This window comes from Gekko japonicus, unplaced genomic scaffold (genome assembly GCF_001447785.1).
Source record: "Gekko japonicus isolate JY-2015 unplaced genomic scaffold, Gekko_japonicus_V1.1 scaffold409, whole genome shotgun sequence".
In the NCBI taxonomy this organism is placed as follows: domain Eukaryota; kingdom Metazoa; phylum Chordata; class Lepidosauria; order Squamata; family Gekkonidae; genus Gekko; species Gekko japonicus.
The window spans coordinates 493346-508943 of record NW_015161963.1 but is presented as its reverse complement, the minus strand read 5'-3'; the positions used below and the strand labels follow the sequence as shown (position 1 = coordinate 508943).

General features: G+C 43.3%; 1 protein-coding gene across 1 annotated transcript in view; it reads left to right on the top strand.

Moving 5' to 3' along the window:
* Window positions 1-2630: 2630 nt before the first annotated feature.
* RNF10 (ring finger protein 10) overlaps window positions 2631-15598 on the top strand; it is a 21937-nt gene continuing 8969 nt past the window's right edge. The window contains exons 1-10 of the mRNA XM_015429615.1: window positions 2631-2677; window positions 2915-3248; window positions 5303-5508; window positions 8648-8847; window positions 9646-9736; window positions 10315-10499; window positions 10585-10724; window positions 12290-12450; window positions 13219-13347; window positions 14336-14594. Of these exons, the coding sequence (XP_015285101.1) occupies window positions 3071-3248; window positions 5303-5508; window positions 8648-8847; window positions 9646-9736; window positions 10315-10499; window positions 10585-10724; window positions 12290-12450; window positions 13219-13347; window positions 14336-14594 (1549 nt within the window). The 5' untranslated portion in view covers window positions 2631-2677; window positions 2915-3070. The remainder of the gene's footprint in view (window positions 2678-2914; window positions 3249-5302; window positions 5509-8647; window positions 8848-9645; window positions 9737-10314; window positions 10500-10584; window positions 10725-12289; window positions 12451-13218; window positions 13348-14335; window positions 14595-15598) is intronic.

Below are 15598 nucleotides of genomic sequence, written 5' to 3'. Positions count from 1 at the left end.
CATTAAAAATACTGAACTCCTAAATAATGTATTACCATTAAACATTATTAGTGCAAAAATTACTTACATTTATACAAAAAAAGTATAAGAGTTTTTTTTGTTTTTTTAGTGCTCCTTAAAATTCTCCAATTTTCCCATGGGCAAGAGAACTGGGAAGGTCCTTAGACATTTTTGAGTAGTATAAGTGTGAAAAACTTAGGACAGGGTAAAAGCTGGAATGGCCCAGCCGGAATGGGCACTAAACACACAATAGTACTGCAAAAAACGATGGCATGCATTACAGGCACTCCAGAACAATATTCTAGAAGTGGAAACACTGAACTTTTTCTACTAAATGACCCCTGGTTGGTTAAATACTGCACCGAGTCTTGTGGAAGTCTAACAAATTGACTGATGTGCAAGGGGGAAGACCTGCACAAACCCTTGGGGAGCCCTTCCACTGCCAGCCCCTGGCCCTGTGCTGTGTAGCATCCAGCTAGTTGATCCCCATTAGGTTGAGGACATGATTAAAGCCCCAAGCTACTACTGGACAGCTCAGGGGGTTTCGAGCGAAAAGCAAGCCTGGTGCATTTTTGGCCCTGACCCACTGCAGAAAAACCTGCTGCCTGTCACCACTCCCATCCAATCCTCTATTGTTCTCCTCTCCTATAATCTGGCCAGTTGTCTTTTCCACAAAATCCCGTAGGTCATCCCTACCTTTTCATTCGGGGCCATTTGAGGAGGCATTCTGGCTTGGAAAGGGTTAATAAACGTGTGAGAGTTCCCTGTTTTCGCTTCTAGAATATTGTTCTGGAGTGCCTGTAATGCATGCCACTGTTTTTTGCAGTACTATCGTCTGTTTAATGCCCGTTCCGGGGTTTTCCGGAGGCAGTTTGGCCTAGAAAGGGTTAATAAAAGAGTGAGAGTTCCGTGTTTTCACTTCTAGAATATTGTTCTGGAGAGCCTGTAATGCATGCCACTGTTTTTTGTGGTGCTATTGTGTGTTTAGTGCCTGTTCCTGGCCGTTCCGGCTTTTACCCTGTCCTTTGTGAGGATATAAAGTCCTTTGGCTGCGGTCACACGGAGCATTAGCCACGCTAGAGCGATGGAAGTCAAGCGGAGTTTCTGGGGGCGATCTCACCAGCACATCTGGGAAGCGTAGCACTTCCGTGACGCAACCGAGGCTTCCCGCCGAAAACACGCAGCAAAAAACTAGTACCTCGGAGGTACTAGTTTCCGAAAACTGCGGGGCAAGGGCAGGCGTCTGATCGCGTTTCCGGAGGCATCCGGTGCCCACCCATGTCCCCTTGCAAAAAAGGTGTGTTTTTTTCCAAGTCTCCGTGGATGCGCACAAGCACCCAATGGAGCATGCGCAGTCGCGGTGTACACGAAAAAAAAAATCCAGTTTGCCGCACCGCGCGCTTCTTTTTTGCGCGTGGGATTGTCATGCGCAGGGCTCTAGTCGGGGGGGAGCTCTCAGGTACGGAGCTCCGGAAGAGAACCTCTAGGGGGCGGGGCGGTCACGTGGTGAAGCCCCGCCCCCTTCTTTACCCCGCCCTCTGCTTCGATCCTCATTCCGTTTGGGAATGAGGATGAAGCAGGAGGGTAAGTAGCCGGGCCTTCTGACACACTTCCGGTGATGTCAGGGGGTGTGGCCTTCTGTCACTTCCGGTGATGTCAGGGGGCGTGGCATATGCAAATAAGTTATGCTAATGAGTTATGCTAATGAGCTCCGGCAGCTCTTTTTCTACAAGACCCCTGGTCATGCGATCAACCTCCACGGTACCTCCACGGGAGGTCTGATCACTTTACCGCACAGTAGTTTGCCCCGGGGCAAACTGCCATGCTCCCCCCCCACAGTTTCCTGCCCGTGTGACCGGGGCCTAAGCCAGAACTCAAGAGTTCTGCCTCAACGTCACTTGCAAGTTTGCAAGAATGTGGTGTCTAGAACTATGAATCATGAAGCCCAGAATTAAAATATTACCTCTGCCACGAACTTACTTGGTGACCATAGGTAAATTGCTTACAGTGCAATCATATCCAGAGTTACTCCAGTCTATAATTTCTGTGGGTTTAGACTGGAGTAACTCTGCAGGGGAAGCCTCAGTCCACCACCTGCGAGGTAGGGAAAATAATCCTGACCTTCCTAACAGAACTGTTGTACCCGCCTTGAGTCTCAGTGATGAAGATGGTGAACTATAAATAGTGTAAGCCAATAAATAAATAATGTGCGTGAAGCGCCTTCAAAATAGAACGTGCTATATAAATACGTTATTATAGCAGAGAAGTTCAAAAGAAGGAAGATTCTCCTCCACAACCGTTGGTTTACACCTCGAAACAAGTAAGCAGTACTTAACTACAACTCCCATGGGGCGATGTGGCAGCTCTACAAAAGAAAAGGGAAGGGCGGAGGAAGCACTTTGGTTTGACCCTCCTATAACATTGCCATTTATATCTGCAGCTGTAGAAAGTCAATGTTTACATCAAAGCGGAGGCGAGCCTTGCTACAAAGTACGCTGGGAGCCGTAGTTTTCTCTTGCTCATAATCCGTCCAAACTAGAAGGAAAAGCACAACAACACCCGGCATGCTGTGAGGGCAAGGTTGGCCCCGCCTCCCCCGAGTCCTTGTAGAAATACACTCATCCGGGTCCTTTGTGGGGCACTGCTGTCGGCGACTCGTCGCCATTACGGGGCTGCGGTAGTATTGAGGCGTCGGCAGTCGTACTGAGGCGGCCCGAGGGAGGGTTCCCTTGGGCGGCACTTCTGCTCCGAGCCCGTTTAGGCCGGGGTCAACGCCGGGCCGGCCTGGTCCTGCGGGGCTCCCTCGTCCCCCCCTCCGCCGTTCCTCGGTCCCGGGGCCCCGCAGGCCCGGCCGTGCTCGGCGGCAGGCGAGGCTGTAACTGGACGGGTGAGGCCTTTTTCTTCCTCTTGTCAGGGTGAAGCTGTAAGGAAGATGTCGCCATGAAGGTGGCCGAGACTCCTGAGCTGCGCCGACCCCGCTGCCGGGCCATGAGCCTGGGCTTTGGCCTCAGCCACCGCCGCCGCCTCCTTTCTTCCTCCCGCAGTAGTAGCGCCCCCGCGGCGCCCGTGGATGCTCCGGCGTTCCCCCGCGCAAGTAGCAGCATCGGCTCTCACCGACGACGGGATGGACAAGAGCAACCCCTGCGGCTCCAACCTCGGCCCCGGTTCTTCGGCGGCGGGAGGCAAAGGGCAGCAGCCCCGCTCTAACTCGGCCGGACCGGCCGGGGGAGAGTCAAAGCCCAAAGGCGGTAAGCGACTGGAGAGCCTGCCCGCTTTTGCAAGAGGTGTTTCGGAACGGAGGAAAGTCGAAGGAAACACAGTTTTGTCATATAACTTAGTGAAATTATACCCCTCCCCTCGAAGTCTGCGATGGTTTCTTGCTTGGCCATATATTTTTAAATAGGATTAGACATCTCGAGGAAGGAGGCGTTTAAAAGGGCTTAGACAGATTCATGGAGGACAGGTCCTTCACATTCAGAGGCACACCTTCACATTCAGAGGCAGTAAACCTCTGAAAACCAGTCTCAGGAGGCAACACCAAGGAAAGCTTTGACCTCTTTCTGCTGTTTGTTGGTCCTCCAGGGTAGCTGATTGACCACTAAGAGGCTGAACTATGTGGACCACTGATCTGATCCAGCAGGACTCTTCTTGTATTGTTTGCTCATTATATGCTTGAGGGTTGTGCTGGCTATGGACAGAGTGTGCCTGTGGCAGGCAGCCCTGACACTCCTGTGGAGATACTTTGCATATAAGCTAGAATTGTAACTCAAGTAGATGCTGCGTAGTTGGATAATTGTGCTGAATAATAACATGGATGGTGCTACTGCAGCATGTATGTTAGTGATAGGAGGCTTTGGGTGGAGCATGTGCTGCTTTTAGTTTCTAAGGGATGTGAGTAAGAGCCCTAATCTCTACAGTTGGTGGTGCAAATGATTGGGTGGAAGGGTGATGATTTTTGATGGTCTGGAGTTTATGTCATGGCTGTGAAAGCTTTACCTACAGAATTTTTCTTGGGTGGGAATTTTAAGTTACATAAAGCATCTAATATGGATTGTAAAGGAACCTAATAACATTCTCCATGTTAGTTGCTTTACTTAAAGTCAGTTCAAGGAAGTGTTTTTGGTATGAAAGTGGAGTGTATTTAGTCATGATACTCTCCTGTTTTAGACTTAATAGCAGGCCCGTAGCTAACAACCTTTTGCTCAGGGGGCTCATGTTTTTCTCAGGGGGCCCACCACCAATGTTCCCTCTAAGCTGTGGAGTTTTGTGAGCAAAACTTCTACTTTGTGAGCTACTGCCATTAAAGTTGTGAGAGAGCAATAAATTAGAGAGAGAGCTGCCACATAAATTAGTTTGCCAAGTATTGGGAAGGGGGCCCATTAAAATCACCAGGGGGCCGGGCCCCATGGGCCCCTGGTTAGCTACGGGCCTGCTTAATAGTAGCTTCTGGCATCTGTCTAGAAGGAGTAGTCTCTCTTTATTGGCCAAGGGAGGTGTGATATTAAACATATTGATGCTTCCACAACAGACAGCTGAAATGTGGTACACAGTATCTGGATTTCCTGTCTGTTATTCTGCAAATGGGGTCTGATAATGGTAACATGGCTCAAAATCTCTTAAAAGTAAGCAGGAACCGTTCTTTGACAAAACAGAAAGGTCTAAAATAATTTCTGCATGTTTTAATTGTTTTCACATGAAAGGTACTGGGACTCCAGGTGTCCTGAGGATTGTACCTATGTTGACAGAATACAGACTTAATATGATTGTTTGTTGAAAAGAGACAATAACATGATTGCATGTTGAAAAGAGACAATAAATATAAGGAACGTTTCTCTGGCAAACAAGTAAAAGGGGATTAGAGGGGGCACTTGAGGCTCATGTTTCCTTTGTATTGTAACTACTATGGCCTTTTTTTGCCCCAATTGTTAGATTTGTATCAGCGAAATAGAAGTGAGCCATATTGTCAATAACATCATGCTATACTGGTTGCAAAAATTAATTTTATTTATAAATATCCTAGCATATGTTGAGCTGGCTGCTGTTAGAGAGGTCAGTACATAAATAAGCAAAGTGTGAAACGATAGTATAATAGATTGCTAGAGTGCATTCTAGCTGTAACATTTATTCCTTTTGTAATTCTTCAAGTTGTATGCTGTATGCATCTTGGCACAACATTTTTCCCAAATTACCCAATTTGGTTTCTGTGGTGCTTTAAAGATTTCTGAAATAGGCATTGCTTTTTATTGACAATCTAAATTTGTATTAATTAATTGTAAATATGTACCTTTCTACATTGTTTTAGATGGAAAAAATACAAATGGTTCCAGGCAGCGTTATAATCGTAAGCGAGAAACTTCATATCCAAAAAATGAGAGCTTTCCCAGCCAGCCCCGTCGCTCCACTTCACAGAAAAGCAAAGCTTTTAATAAGATGCCCCCTCAGAGGGGAGGACATGGCAGTGGTTGCAAACCTTTTAGTGCTTCTTTTAATGGTGGAAGACGAGAAGAGGTGAGACTCTGTCCTGCTTGGACAGCCAGTTTTCTTCAGACAAAATGATTGGGTTGGATCTAGCCATTATTGTCTCCCTGTTCCCCTCACTGCAGCCCCCGTCCCCCATGGCTTTTGTCTATGCAGGTCCCATGATCACCAGTGTAGCCTTTTTTGGCGTCCCCTCCCTTTTTCACCCATGAAAAAGCTGGTTGGATCAAACCTGTCTCTTGTCTATGCTCCTTCTTATGGGATATATTTCTCTTCTGCTGCTGCATGAGACAATATATTAAAGAGGGTACTGAGAAGAATATTCTTGGTTTATTCAGATACCTTTGAAATAACTGGACATGTGCTCTTCTGCTTGTAATTCCTTTCTGCAACTAACTATGGGGGTGAGGGTCTGGGTGCTGTTAGTGGTAGACAGTAGCACATCATGGTAAAATCAGTTGCCACTGATATCTCTTGTAAGGTAGCACCAAACGATAGTAAAGCTGCCGCCTGAATTATCTGCTTAATATAGCCATTTTGGCAATCTCACTGACCTTTAATTACAGTAAATTTCTGGGCTTTGAATAATCTGATATATAAAATGCTGCAGTTTGTTGCTAGCCTTAATCTTATTCAGCTTTGTCATGCACCTGTTGCTTCCGGTCTTTCCCTACTTAGTTGGTAAATCTTCATTCTCTAGGTTATAGTATCTGTTGCCTTTGTTGTAGCTTTTGAGTTCTTGACATGTTGGAATTGTTGACCAAAATAGCAACCCAACTTGCTCTTGGGGATATAGGCATCCTATTTAGCAACTTCATCCCCAGATGATGATATAGTGGGAAGACCAAATGAGTACTCTGGTCATAGTTAAATGCATTGTTTGAGAACAGTGGGTAGGAAGGCCTGACTCTGCTAAGAACTAGAGATGGAGTCCATGCTCACCAGTAGAAAACCTACTTTCTAATTGTTAGATAAATGGACTACAAATGGAAATACTTGGATTAACGTCCCCACCTAACTGTGAAACTCATTGGGTAAACTTTGGCTAGTTATTCATGGCCTAGCCTACCTCACAGGGTTGTTATGAGGATATAGTAGAAGATAATCATTTATGCCAGTCTGAAATCCTTGGAAGAAGAGCAGGATAAAAAACATGGTGTACATGCAGAAGGGAGAATTCCACCAGTGTGCATGTCTTAGTGTTCTCCTCAGGTTGATTGAATTACAACTTTTCAATTGCCCACCAAACTCTTGTGAAAGCCCTCCCACTGCATCTGTGCCATCCAGGTTTAGTTTTATTTAAAAATGCAAGGAAAGCATAATTGTCTTTACCTTAAAAAGTAGTTGATCCTCATGCTAATCATTAATAGATTTTAAACTTCCAGAAATTTTGAAGCCGTGGATGGAGGATAGAAGTTTTGGGGAAATTGAAATATCAACCCGAACTACTTTTACTGATTTAACATAAAATGCATAATTTATAACCATTTAACTATTTGTACCACTTCATTTTCTATTTTAAAAAAATGAGTATACTCAAGTACTTGAGAAAATGTTGCAGATTGCTTCACCATATGCTGCCATAACACATCTTAATACTTGCCATCTAAGAGGTTGGGAAAAATTAAAGTTGAAGGTGGAAAACATTACAGAACACTCCCGTACAGTCACAATAGTTAGGACTGCCAGTGTATTTGGATATTAAGTTAAAATGCTGATCTCTTTAGTAATGTATTATTGTTAAATACATTATAGCATCTAATAAAAGCCAGTGTAGTGGTTAGAGAGTTGGACTACAATCTGGGAGACTCAGGTTTGACTACCCTCTCTGCTGTGGAAACTGAGTGACCTTTGTCCAGTCTCACTCCTTTAGCCTAACCTACCTCACAGAGTTGTTGCAAGGATAAAGTAGAGAAGAGCTTTGAGTTCCCACTAGGAAGAAAGGCAAGGTATAAGTGAAGGAAATAAGCATTGCTGAAATTGTGTAGGCAAAAGAATTATTGTCCAGTGCTGTACGTTGTCTCGCATTAAAATTCCATACTGTAGATTTTGATTAAACCTTGCTTTCATTTCACTCATTCCAAAAATGAGGGGAAAGTCGTAAGGTTTTTTAGTGCTCCCCCAAACTTAGTGACCATAGGCAAGGAAAATTGGAAAAGTTCTCATACCTTTTTGTACTATATAGTTGGAAGGAGTGTAATGCTTTTAAGACAAGATTCCCCCCTCTTAAAGAGAAAATACTTCATAGGAATTTTATTTTGGAGTTCCCTAAAATGTTCCAATTTTTCTGTAGCAGAAATGGGGGGTTCTTCGGTGGGGGCATATGTTTTCCCATATTGTCCACATACACATAGCCCCCTTGGGACTTCATATATCTAATTATGAGCATAGCAAAACCAGGATCTCACACAGTAGAGGTCTCTCTCCAGATTGCAGAGAAATGTGAATTTGTAAATAAGAAGAAAAAGATCAAGACATTTTCAGCATGAGAACTCAGTATGCTCCAGGAGGCATTGAATTTTGAGAGCAGTTGAAAATTGATTAAAGGAGAAAGGTGGGGTGATCAAGCCCTTCAATGTTTGTTGAATCTTGGGGGGAGGGGACTAGCTCCCATCTTGTCCAGAAACAACTAGGTGGATGGCTTCCTGTGATAAAGGAGAAAACTAAAGCATAAAGGAACTCTAGAATAGAGCAGTACATTCCAACAAGCCCCCTCTACAAAAACCTGTTATAGTTCCATGCTACAAGAGAGGCCCTACTTGGGGCCATGCTCCGTCTAAACATAAGCATTATATTTAGCACTTTTTAAAACAAACATGTATTAGAAACTTGCTGTGTATGGTGTTTGTTGCATAAGGGCTGTTCGTAGCAGACTATATGTACTTGGATTTAGAAGTATTTAAAGACATTAAAAGTCTTGATTTCTGTATTTTAAATGAGTCCACCAAATGAGTACAATATATTTTAGAGTCTCCAATATTCAGTTTACTGAACTTGAGAAGCAACTCCAATTTTGTACATAAACTTTTGTTACAGTAGCAAATACATGTTGGACATCTTCTTGATTTGTGTTTTCTACATGTTAGTGCAGCCCAAAAAGGCATTTATGTGGCATTGCTTTGTTTGATTTGTGGGTGTGTTTAAATTACCCCATCCTTTTTTTTTTAAGGTAGCAGAGGCTCAACGGGCAGAGTTTAGCCCTGCCCAGTTTTCTGGTCCTAAGAAGATTAGTCTGAACCACTTACTGAATTTTACCTTTGAACCCCGTGGCCATGCAAGCCACTTTGATGGAAGTAGCCGGGGCAGCTGGGGGAGAAGGAACAAGTGGGAGAACAAACCTTTCAACAAGGAGCTCTTTCTGCAGGCCAAGTAAGTGAGGAATGCTTGTGGCTTTACTGAAAGTATTCTACAGCTATCTAAGGCTGCTTTCACATGGCAAGGATTCTTTGTGTTATTTTCACTGCTGCAGCAAATGCAGAGCCGTGTACCAGTAGAGCTTCCACATGGGAGCGTTCTGCACACTTTCCTCCATCAGACCCTTGCAGCTGCTATCTTCTCTTCATTTCCCCCCACCACAACACTGGAAGCTTTTTTAAAAAGCTTATTACCATAGCGCTATAGAATTATAGGTGCTTATTCAAGATCTTTCTATAGAAATACTGAATTTCACGTCTAATCTGTCTCAGTACATTGGAACTTTTAGGAAGTTGATTCTGCTAAGAAGCCTTTGAAGCCAGAAAGCCCTGAGTTTCCTCAGTGTGCACTTCTTGGTTGGGTACTCAGGATTTCTGTCTGATTCAGATAGAAAAAGAGCTTCATCTAAAACTAAATAAATGCTTCAGCAGTGGTTTTTTAATCATGGGAATACATAACATTTCTAACCAAAATTAGGGCACATTGTATAGTAACAAGATAATGGAGGCATTTTCAATATTGCCTCCCCTTGATTGCTATTAAATACATGATTAAATTGCTAACAGTTAGTGGATTGGTTTCCTGTGAGAGATTGATTTGTGTAGCAGCATGATTATCCTTTCATTTAATCCTGTAGCAGATAATATCCCAGCCATTACTAGTCGGGCATTGCTTGTAATCCTGAAAATCTGTATTTTTGGATCCCATTCTGTATGGCATCGAGTTATAATCTGTTATGTACATTCCTTCCAGCTGCCAGTTTGTGGTGTGTGATGAGCAGGACTACACAATTCACTTCACTGACCCAGATACCTTGGTCAACTGGGACTTTGTGGAACAAGTGGTCAGTAGCAATAGATTTGTCTCTCCTTGTGACTATGTACGAATTCGATCATTGGTCATCTAAACCTGTTACTTGCTCAACTTAAACTTCATTAAATAGCAGTCTGGAACAACTGTCTTGGGTGGCAAGCTTTGGAAATGTGTGACAGAAGCAAGAGATTAGACAACCTCAGTTCTATGTAAACTCAAGTTGGAAACAGTAGTTTGGCAAAGATCTCTTGGCCAGCCTTTTAGAACATGAGTCCCTAAATTGATTTGTTCCAACTGTATTTCAATATGGTGTGCTACTTAAAACTCAGTTGAATTTGAAGGGAACATTGAAAGGGGAAATTGAATTTATTTCTTTATCAGAACTGTTACTTACTAGCAGTTTTCTTTTCCTCTGGATGTATTCTCTTTTATCAATATATATATGGGGAAAGTTTCTCTGTTAGACAGAATACAGGCATGGGGCAGGAATGTCCTTCCAGAAGAATAGTCACTTCACATCTACCAAAATAAGTGTTGTTCCTTGAATGGAAAAGTATTTGTATAGGTGCTCTGTACCTTAGTAAACTAGATTCTTTTGTGTTTTTCCAGCGAATCTGCAGCCATGAAGTACCCTCCTGTCCAATATGCCTCTACCCACCTGCTGCAGCTAAGATCACCCGCTGTGGGCACATCTTCTGCTGGCCATGTATCTTGCACTATCTCTCTTTGAGTGAGAAGACTTGGAGTAAGTGCCCCATCTGTTACGGCTCTATTCACAAGAAGGACCTCAAGAGGTAAAGAGGTTCTCTGAAAATCTTTTTTTCTTATTGATGGAGTTGTCTTTTGCTCATCACTTCCCCCCTTCCTTTTTTCTCTCAGTGTGGTTGCTCTGGAAACTCGCCAGTATGCAGTTGGTGATACAATTACAATGCAGCTGATGCAGCGGGAGAAGGGAGCCCTGATGGCATTGCCAAAGTCAAAGGTGATGCTGAATGTGGAGCAGCCTATTCACCTGGGAGGTGAGTCCTCTCTAAGATTAATGCTTGGAACCATTGCCATCACAATTATTTGAGGTTGATATTTGTATTGGGATGTCATGGATGCTTTACAACAGTGGTTGCCAACTTTTTAAGTATGAAGACCTCTTTTTAACATAAAAAAAAATTGTGGACCCCCATGTGGTAATAGTTGTACTATTAGTATCCATTGAGAAAATACATGACACAAAGCTACTATAAATTCAGGAATGATTTTAAATGAACTTGTATTTTATTAATCACAACATTTGGGGGAAAATCACAACATTTGGGGAAAAACATATTTGCAAGACATATTAAGGTACATCCCAGTTGTTTGGAACAAAGGGTTTCTTGCAGTAACTACTGCCTATCAAAATAAGACCGTACAGGCTGATGACTTGATACAGTATAAGAAGGCTTCATATGTTTGCATATTTTGGAGTTACTGGCATAGCTGCCTAGAACGATCCCTTTGCTAACATAGCTAGCCATTAGTTTGTACTCTTGGGAATGATCTTGAGCTCTCAATGAGCTTTCCATCCTTGACAGCAATTGGGAACACTTATTTTATTTTGAACCCTGTTTTTCAGTGGTAAGTTGGCTCCCAAAGGAACTCACAGGTATTGGAATCTAACACAAGTAATGATTAAAGGGCAATGCAAAATGTTCTTCTGGAGAGAATTATGCTGGATTCAGGCATGATCAAGGGATGCCTGGCTGCTCCCCCATGCCTTTAGCGATGGCACTTCCATTCATGAGGGTTCTCCTTATGAATAGTCAAGCAGCCCTAACTGGGCTGGTGCACAGTTGGGAGCCTCTGGCTGGGGCTGGCCCAATGCCACTGCCTGGATGGGAGCTTGGAACAGGTGGACCCAGTTGGGGAGGCATGGCCATGCTGTGGCAAGCAGGTCCAGATTACCAAAAACAGGAGGGGGGGTATGGTCACCATGGAGGCAAGCCTGGGGGGAGATGGGAACCCACCCAAGCTGGATGGATTGGTGGACCCCCAAGAGTCCCTGTCCTACATGTTAGAAAACACTGCTTTATGAGACAGCCATGTGTGTGTAGCCATGCATCATTAAGATGTGAATTGGAGCTAGACAGATCTGACTGCATGCCACAAACTACTGGGAAGTTCTCCTGTTCAAGTCCTGTTGATAAGAGAAGCTGTACAAAAGCATGTATTTTGACTATGGCTCCTTGGAGAGACCCTCCATAAGAGCCATGGCAGAGCTGATACCATGTTAATGCTAGTATGTAAAAACCTATTAGGTGTAGAGAGATGCCCTCTTAAATACAATGTGGGATTGAGTACAATTTTCTTATTTGTTTCAGCTGTCTGATCAATATGTATAAATACTTGTAGACTTGCTTCTTACTATAGATCCTAATGTATATTAAGAATTCCTTATTGGAAGGAACAAGACTTCTTTCAACCCCATCTACAAGCAGGCTTTGAGTTTTTTTTGTCAGAGTAGCAGAGTATATCAGAGAGTGCTAACTTCTGAGTGTCCAGGGTTAGGTGGTCATGGTTTTTTACCCCAATGTGTTCTCTCTTCACATAGATAAGCAACACAGTCAATATTCAAAGCTCCTTCTAGCTTCCAAGGTTCAAGTGCTGCAGGAGGTAATTGCAGAGGAGAAGGTGGCCCTCCTACAGCAGTATGAGGAGGACAAGTACACACCTGAAGCATGTTTCATTGAAGCAGCCATCCAGGAGCTGAAGGCAAGACCCCTTTAATTATTACTTAATGTGCTGTTGTTGTTGGCTCTGTGTTTTATAGCATACCTATTAATATAGGTATTTTGAGATGTTTCTTTATATTACCTTTGCAAAAAATTGAAAATGTTCCCCTATTCTGAGGGAGATCGGGGAGACTTAAACTAATAGGAGTGAATTTTCTGTAGCTCTTGCAAGTTTACTCTGTATTTTCAGGTTTGTATTTCATCCTTGGCGACAGCCCTGTAGGAATGCATTAAGTTAGTTTGGAAAGAAGTAATAATGAGTTTAGTATCACTTCTGCCTGTGCCTATTTCTGGATCCTCTGCTTAGCTTCAGGGCTTGGGACTGGTGCATGAGGTATTCATGGACAAAATGCAGTTGAGGGCTCCATAGCAACCAGAAGCAACACATTTGAAGCCAAGTAAATTTGCATTTTAAAATCTAAGTTTCATATAGTGTTCTGTGGACAAGTTTAAAGTTCTGCTGGAACATCTGCCTACATTCGTGGAAGCTTGAGTCAAAACAAAGTTGTTTCAAAGACCTATTTTGCTTTTGATGTATAATCAAAATAATAATGTATGGACCAGAGACATAAAACTTGTTTAAGCTTAGACAGTGTTGTAGCCACTGAAGAATGTAGTATGTCCTTACAGAAAGTTGATGGAAAGGTGAAATTCACCTTTTGCCATACAGCCATTACTAATAGACTGTATCTCTCATAACCCTTAGACAAGTAAAAGATTGAACATTTTTCCTTAAATCATGATATAGGATCGAGAGGACTCCTTGGTCTCTGGCAGAAATAGAGATGATGATGTTGCAGAGACCACAGCAGCAGTGGAAGAATTAGTCCTGATGGACTCCTCTGACAAAGAAGCAACAGGGGCCCTGGAGAGAAAGGTGAGAGCTTGTGTGATCTTATAACACTTTCCTTCTCAGTTTCTGTTGTTGTTGTTAGCCATTCAGTCGTGTCCGACTCTTGGCAATTCTGTGGGCCAGCTCTCTCCATGTTTTCTGATCTTGTACTGTTTTGTTGAGTTGTTCCATACTCAGGCTGGTGTTGACTTTTATGGTGTCTAGCCACCATGTTCATTGGCAGCCAGGCTTCCTTTTGCTGCTATTCAATCCAAGCATAATTGCTTTTTCTCCTGAGTTCTTCTGCATGACATGGCCAAAATAAGTCAGTTTTGTGATTTCCCCCCCCCTCCAGTGGCATGTCGGGTTTTATGTGCTCCAATACTTGTTTGTTTGTCACCTTTGCTGTCCAAGGAATGCACAGGAGCCTTCTCCAACATCACAGCTCAAATTAGTTGATTTTCCTCCTGTCTGTCATCTTCATGGTCCAGCTTTCTCAGCCATAGGTTGCTATGGGGAACACAATAGCACAGATTAATCTGCATTCAGTTGCTAGGCTGGTGTCCTTGCTCTTCCATATTCAATTCATGCTCATCATTGCTATGCAACGTAGTGTGATTTGACGTTTTATTTCTGGACTATATTTGCTGTTTTGGTTGATCTGTGAGCCTAAGAAAGTGAATTCTTCCACACATTTGATCTCTTCATTGTCAACTGTTGTTTTGACATTTATGTTCTTCTTGGTGGTCATGAACTTGGTCTTTTTGATGTTTAGGAAGAGGCCAAACTTCTCACTTCCTTCAAATTCTAAAACACTTCTAATGGTGCTAAGGGAACATCTCTGGGGTTCCACTGCTTATGAGAAGATTTGTACACTGGGCTTGCCATTTCCTGGGGAGTCTAATAAAATCCCATTAGTGTTTGCAGAGGTGCCACTTTGACACATGACAGGAGTATAGTGGCAGCTGGTTCTTACGGCTTGTTTGGGTGGGTGGAAGAAGATGGATGTTACAACTTCTTTCTTCTATAACAGTGTGTTCTTGAGTATCGTTCTGCTTTTGATGAAGAGGTCCTGGAACCTCCTCCTGAAGATTCTGCCAGTGCTATCCTGCCCCCCTCTGAGACTGAAGAGGAGGCAGTGGTGGATGATACTGAAGATTCTGTGGACACAGCAGGCCCAAATGAACTGGGTGAGGCTGGTCTGCCTGAAGCTGCCTGTGAGGAATCGCAGTTACCTTCAGTGTCCAGCAGTGGGCGCCCAAGTAGTTCTCCATGCTACTATTTTTACCAAGGTTAGTGCAACACATAAAGGTGTTTTTCTTTGGTTTGTAATGGCCTATGGCTAAATACAATAAAACCCTTCTCTCTCTCTCTCACTTAAAGGTGTCTCAGAAAGTGAATGTTGTTCCACCAATAAAAGCCAACTTCATCTTAGTGGAGGGTAGACTCTCATTTAGTAATTGGTGGGAGGGGGGTAACAATACTTAGGTAACACATTGTAGCACAAGCAGCTCTGCTAAGGCTCTGGTCCTCAAAACTAAAGAGCAGGCACACTCAGCAGTGAAGCAAAAAATTGCCAGAAGCCTCTTAGGGGCAGGCTTATGCTATGTCAAAGGGGCTTACAGAAGTTGGATATGGCTTTGTGCCTTTCAGGCTGCCATCTGACCTTGTCTTATACACTCAGAATGTTGGGTCCCAGAGGTGAATTGCAGGCTGCAGACCTGAAGAAAATAGGTTATAGTTTAGTACTGTGATGCCTGACATAAGGGAAATCAGATTTTTTTTCTGTACTATGTTGAACATGAGGATGTAGCCTTACAGTAAAGGACAATTGTATAATTGAGATGTATCTTAAGATTTCTGTGTATTTCAAAAATTGTGGGACATGGGTAATAGGGATGTGCAAAAAAAAAAAATTCGGTAAAATTCGGATTCGGGTTTATTGGACCCGAATTTTTTCGGGAAACCCGAAAAAAACCGAATATCTATACCGGTAAAGCATAGATATCTGAAAATTTTCGGGAATCCCGAAAAATTTGGGTCCATTGTAACCAATGGGGCCATTGAAGTCAATGGCAAAAATCCTCTTGAAACTTTGCGGGGGGCTGGGGGGGAGGGGGTTTGTTTTTTTCGGGAAACCCGAAAAAAACCGAATATCTATACCGGTAAAGCATAGATATCTGAAAATTTTCGGGAATCCCGAAAAATTTGGGTCCATTGTAACCAATGGGGCCATTGAAGTCAATGGCAAAAATCCTCTTGAAACTTTGCGGGGGGCTGGGGGGGAGGGGGTTTG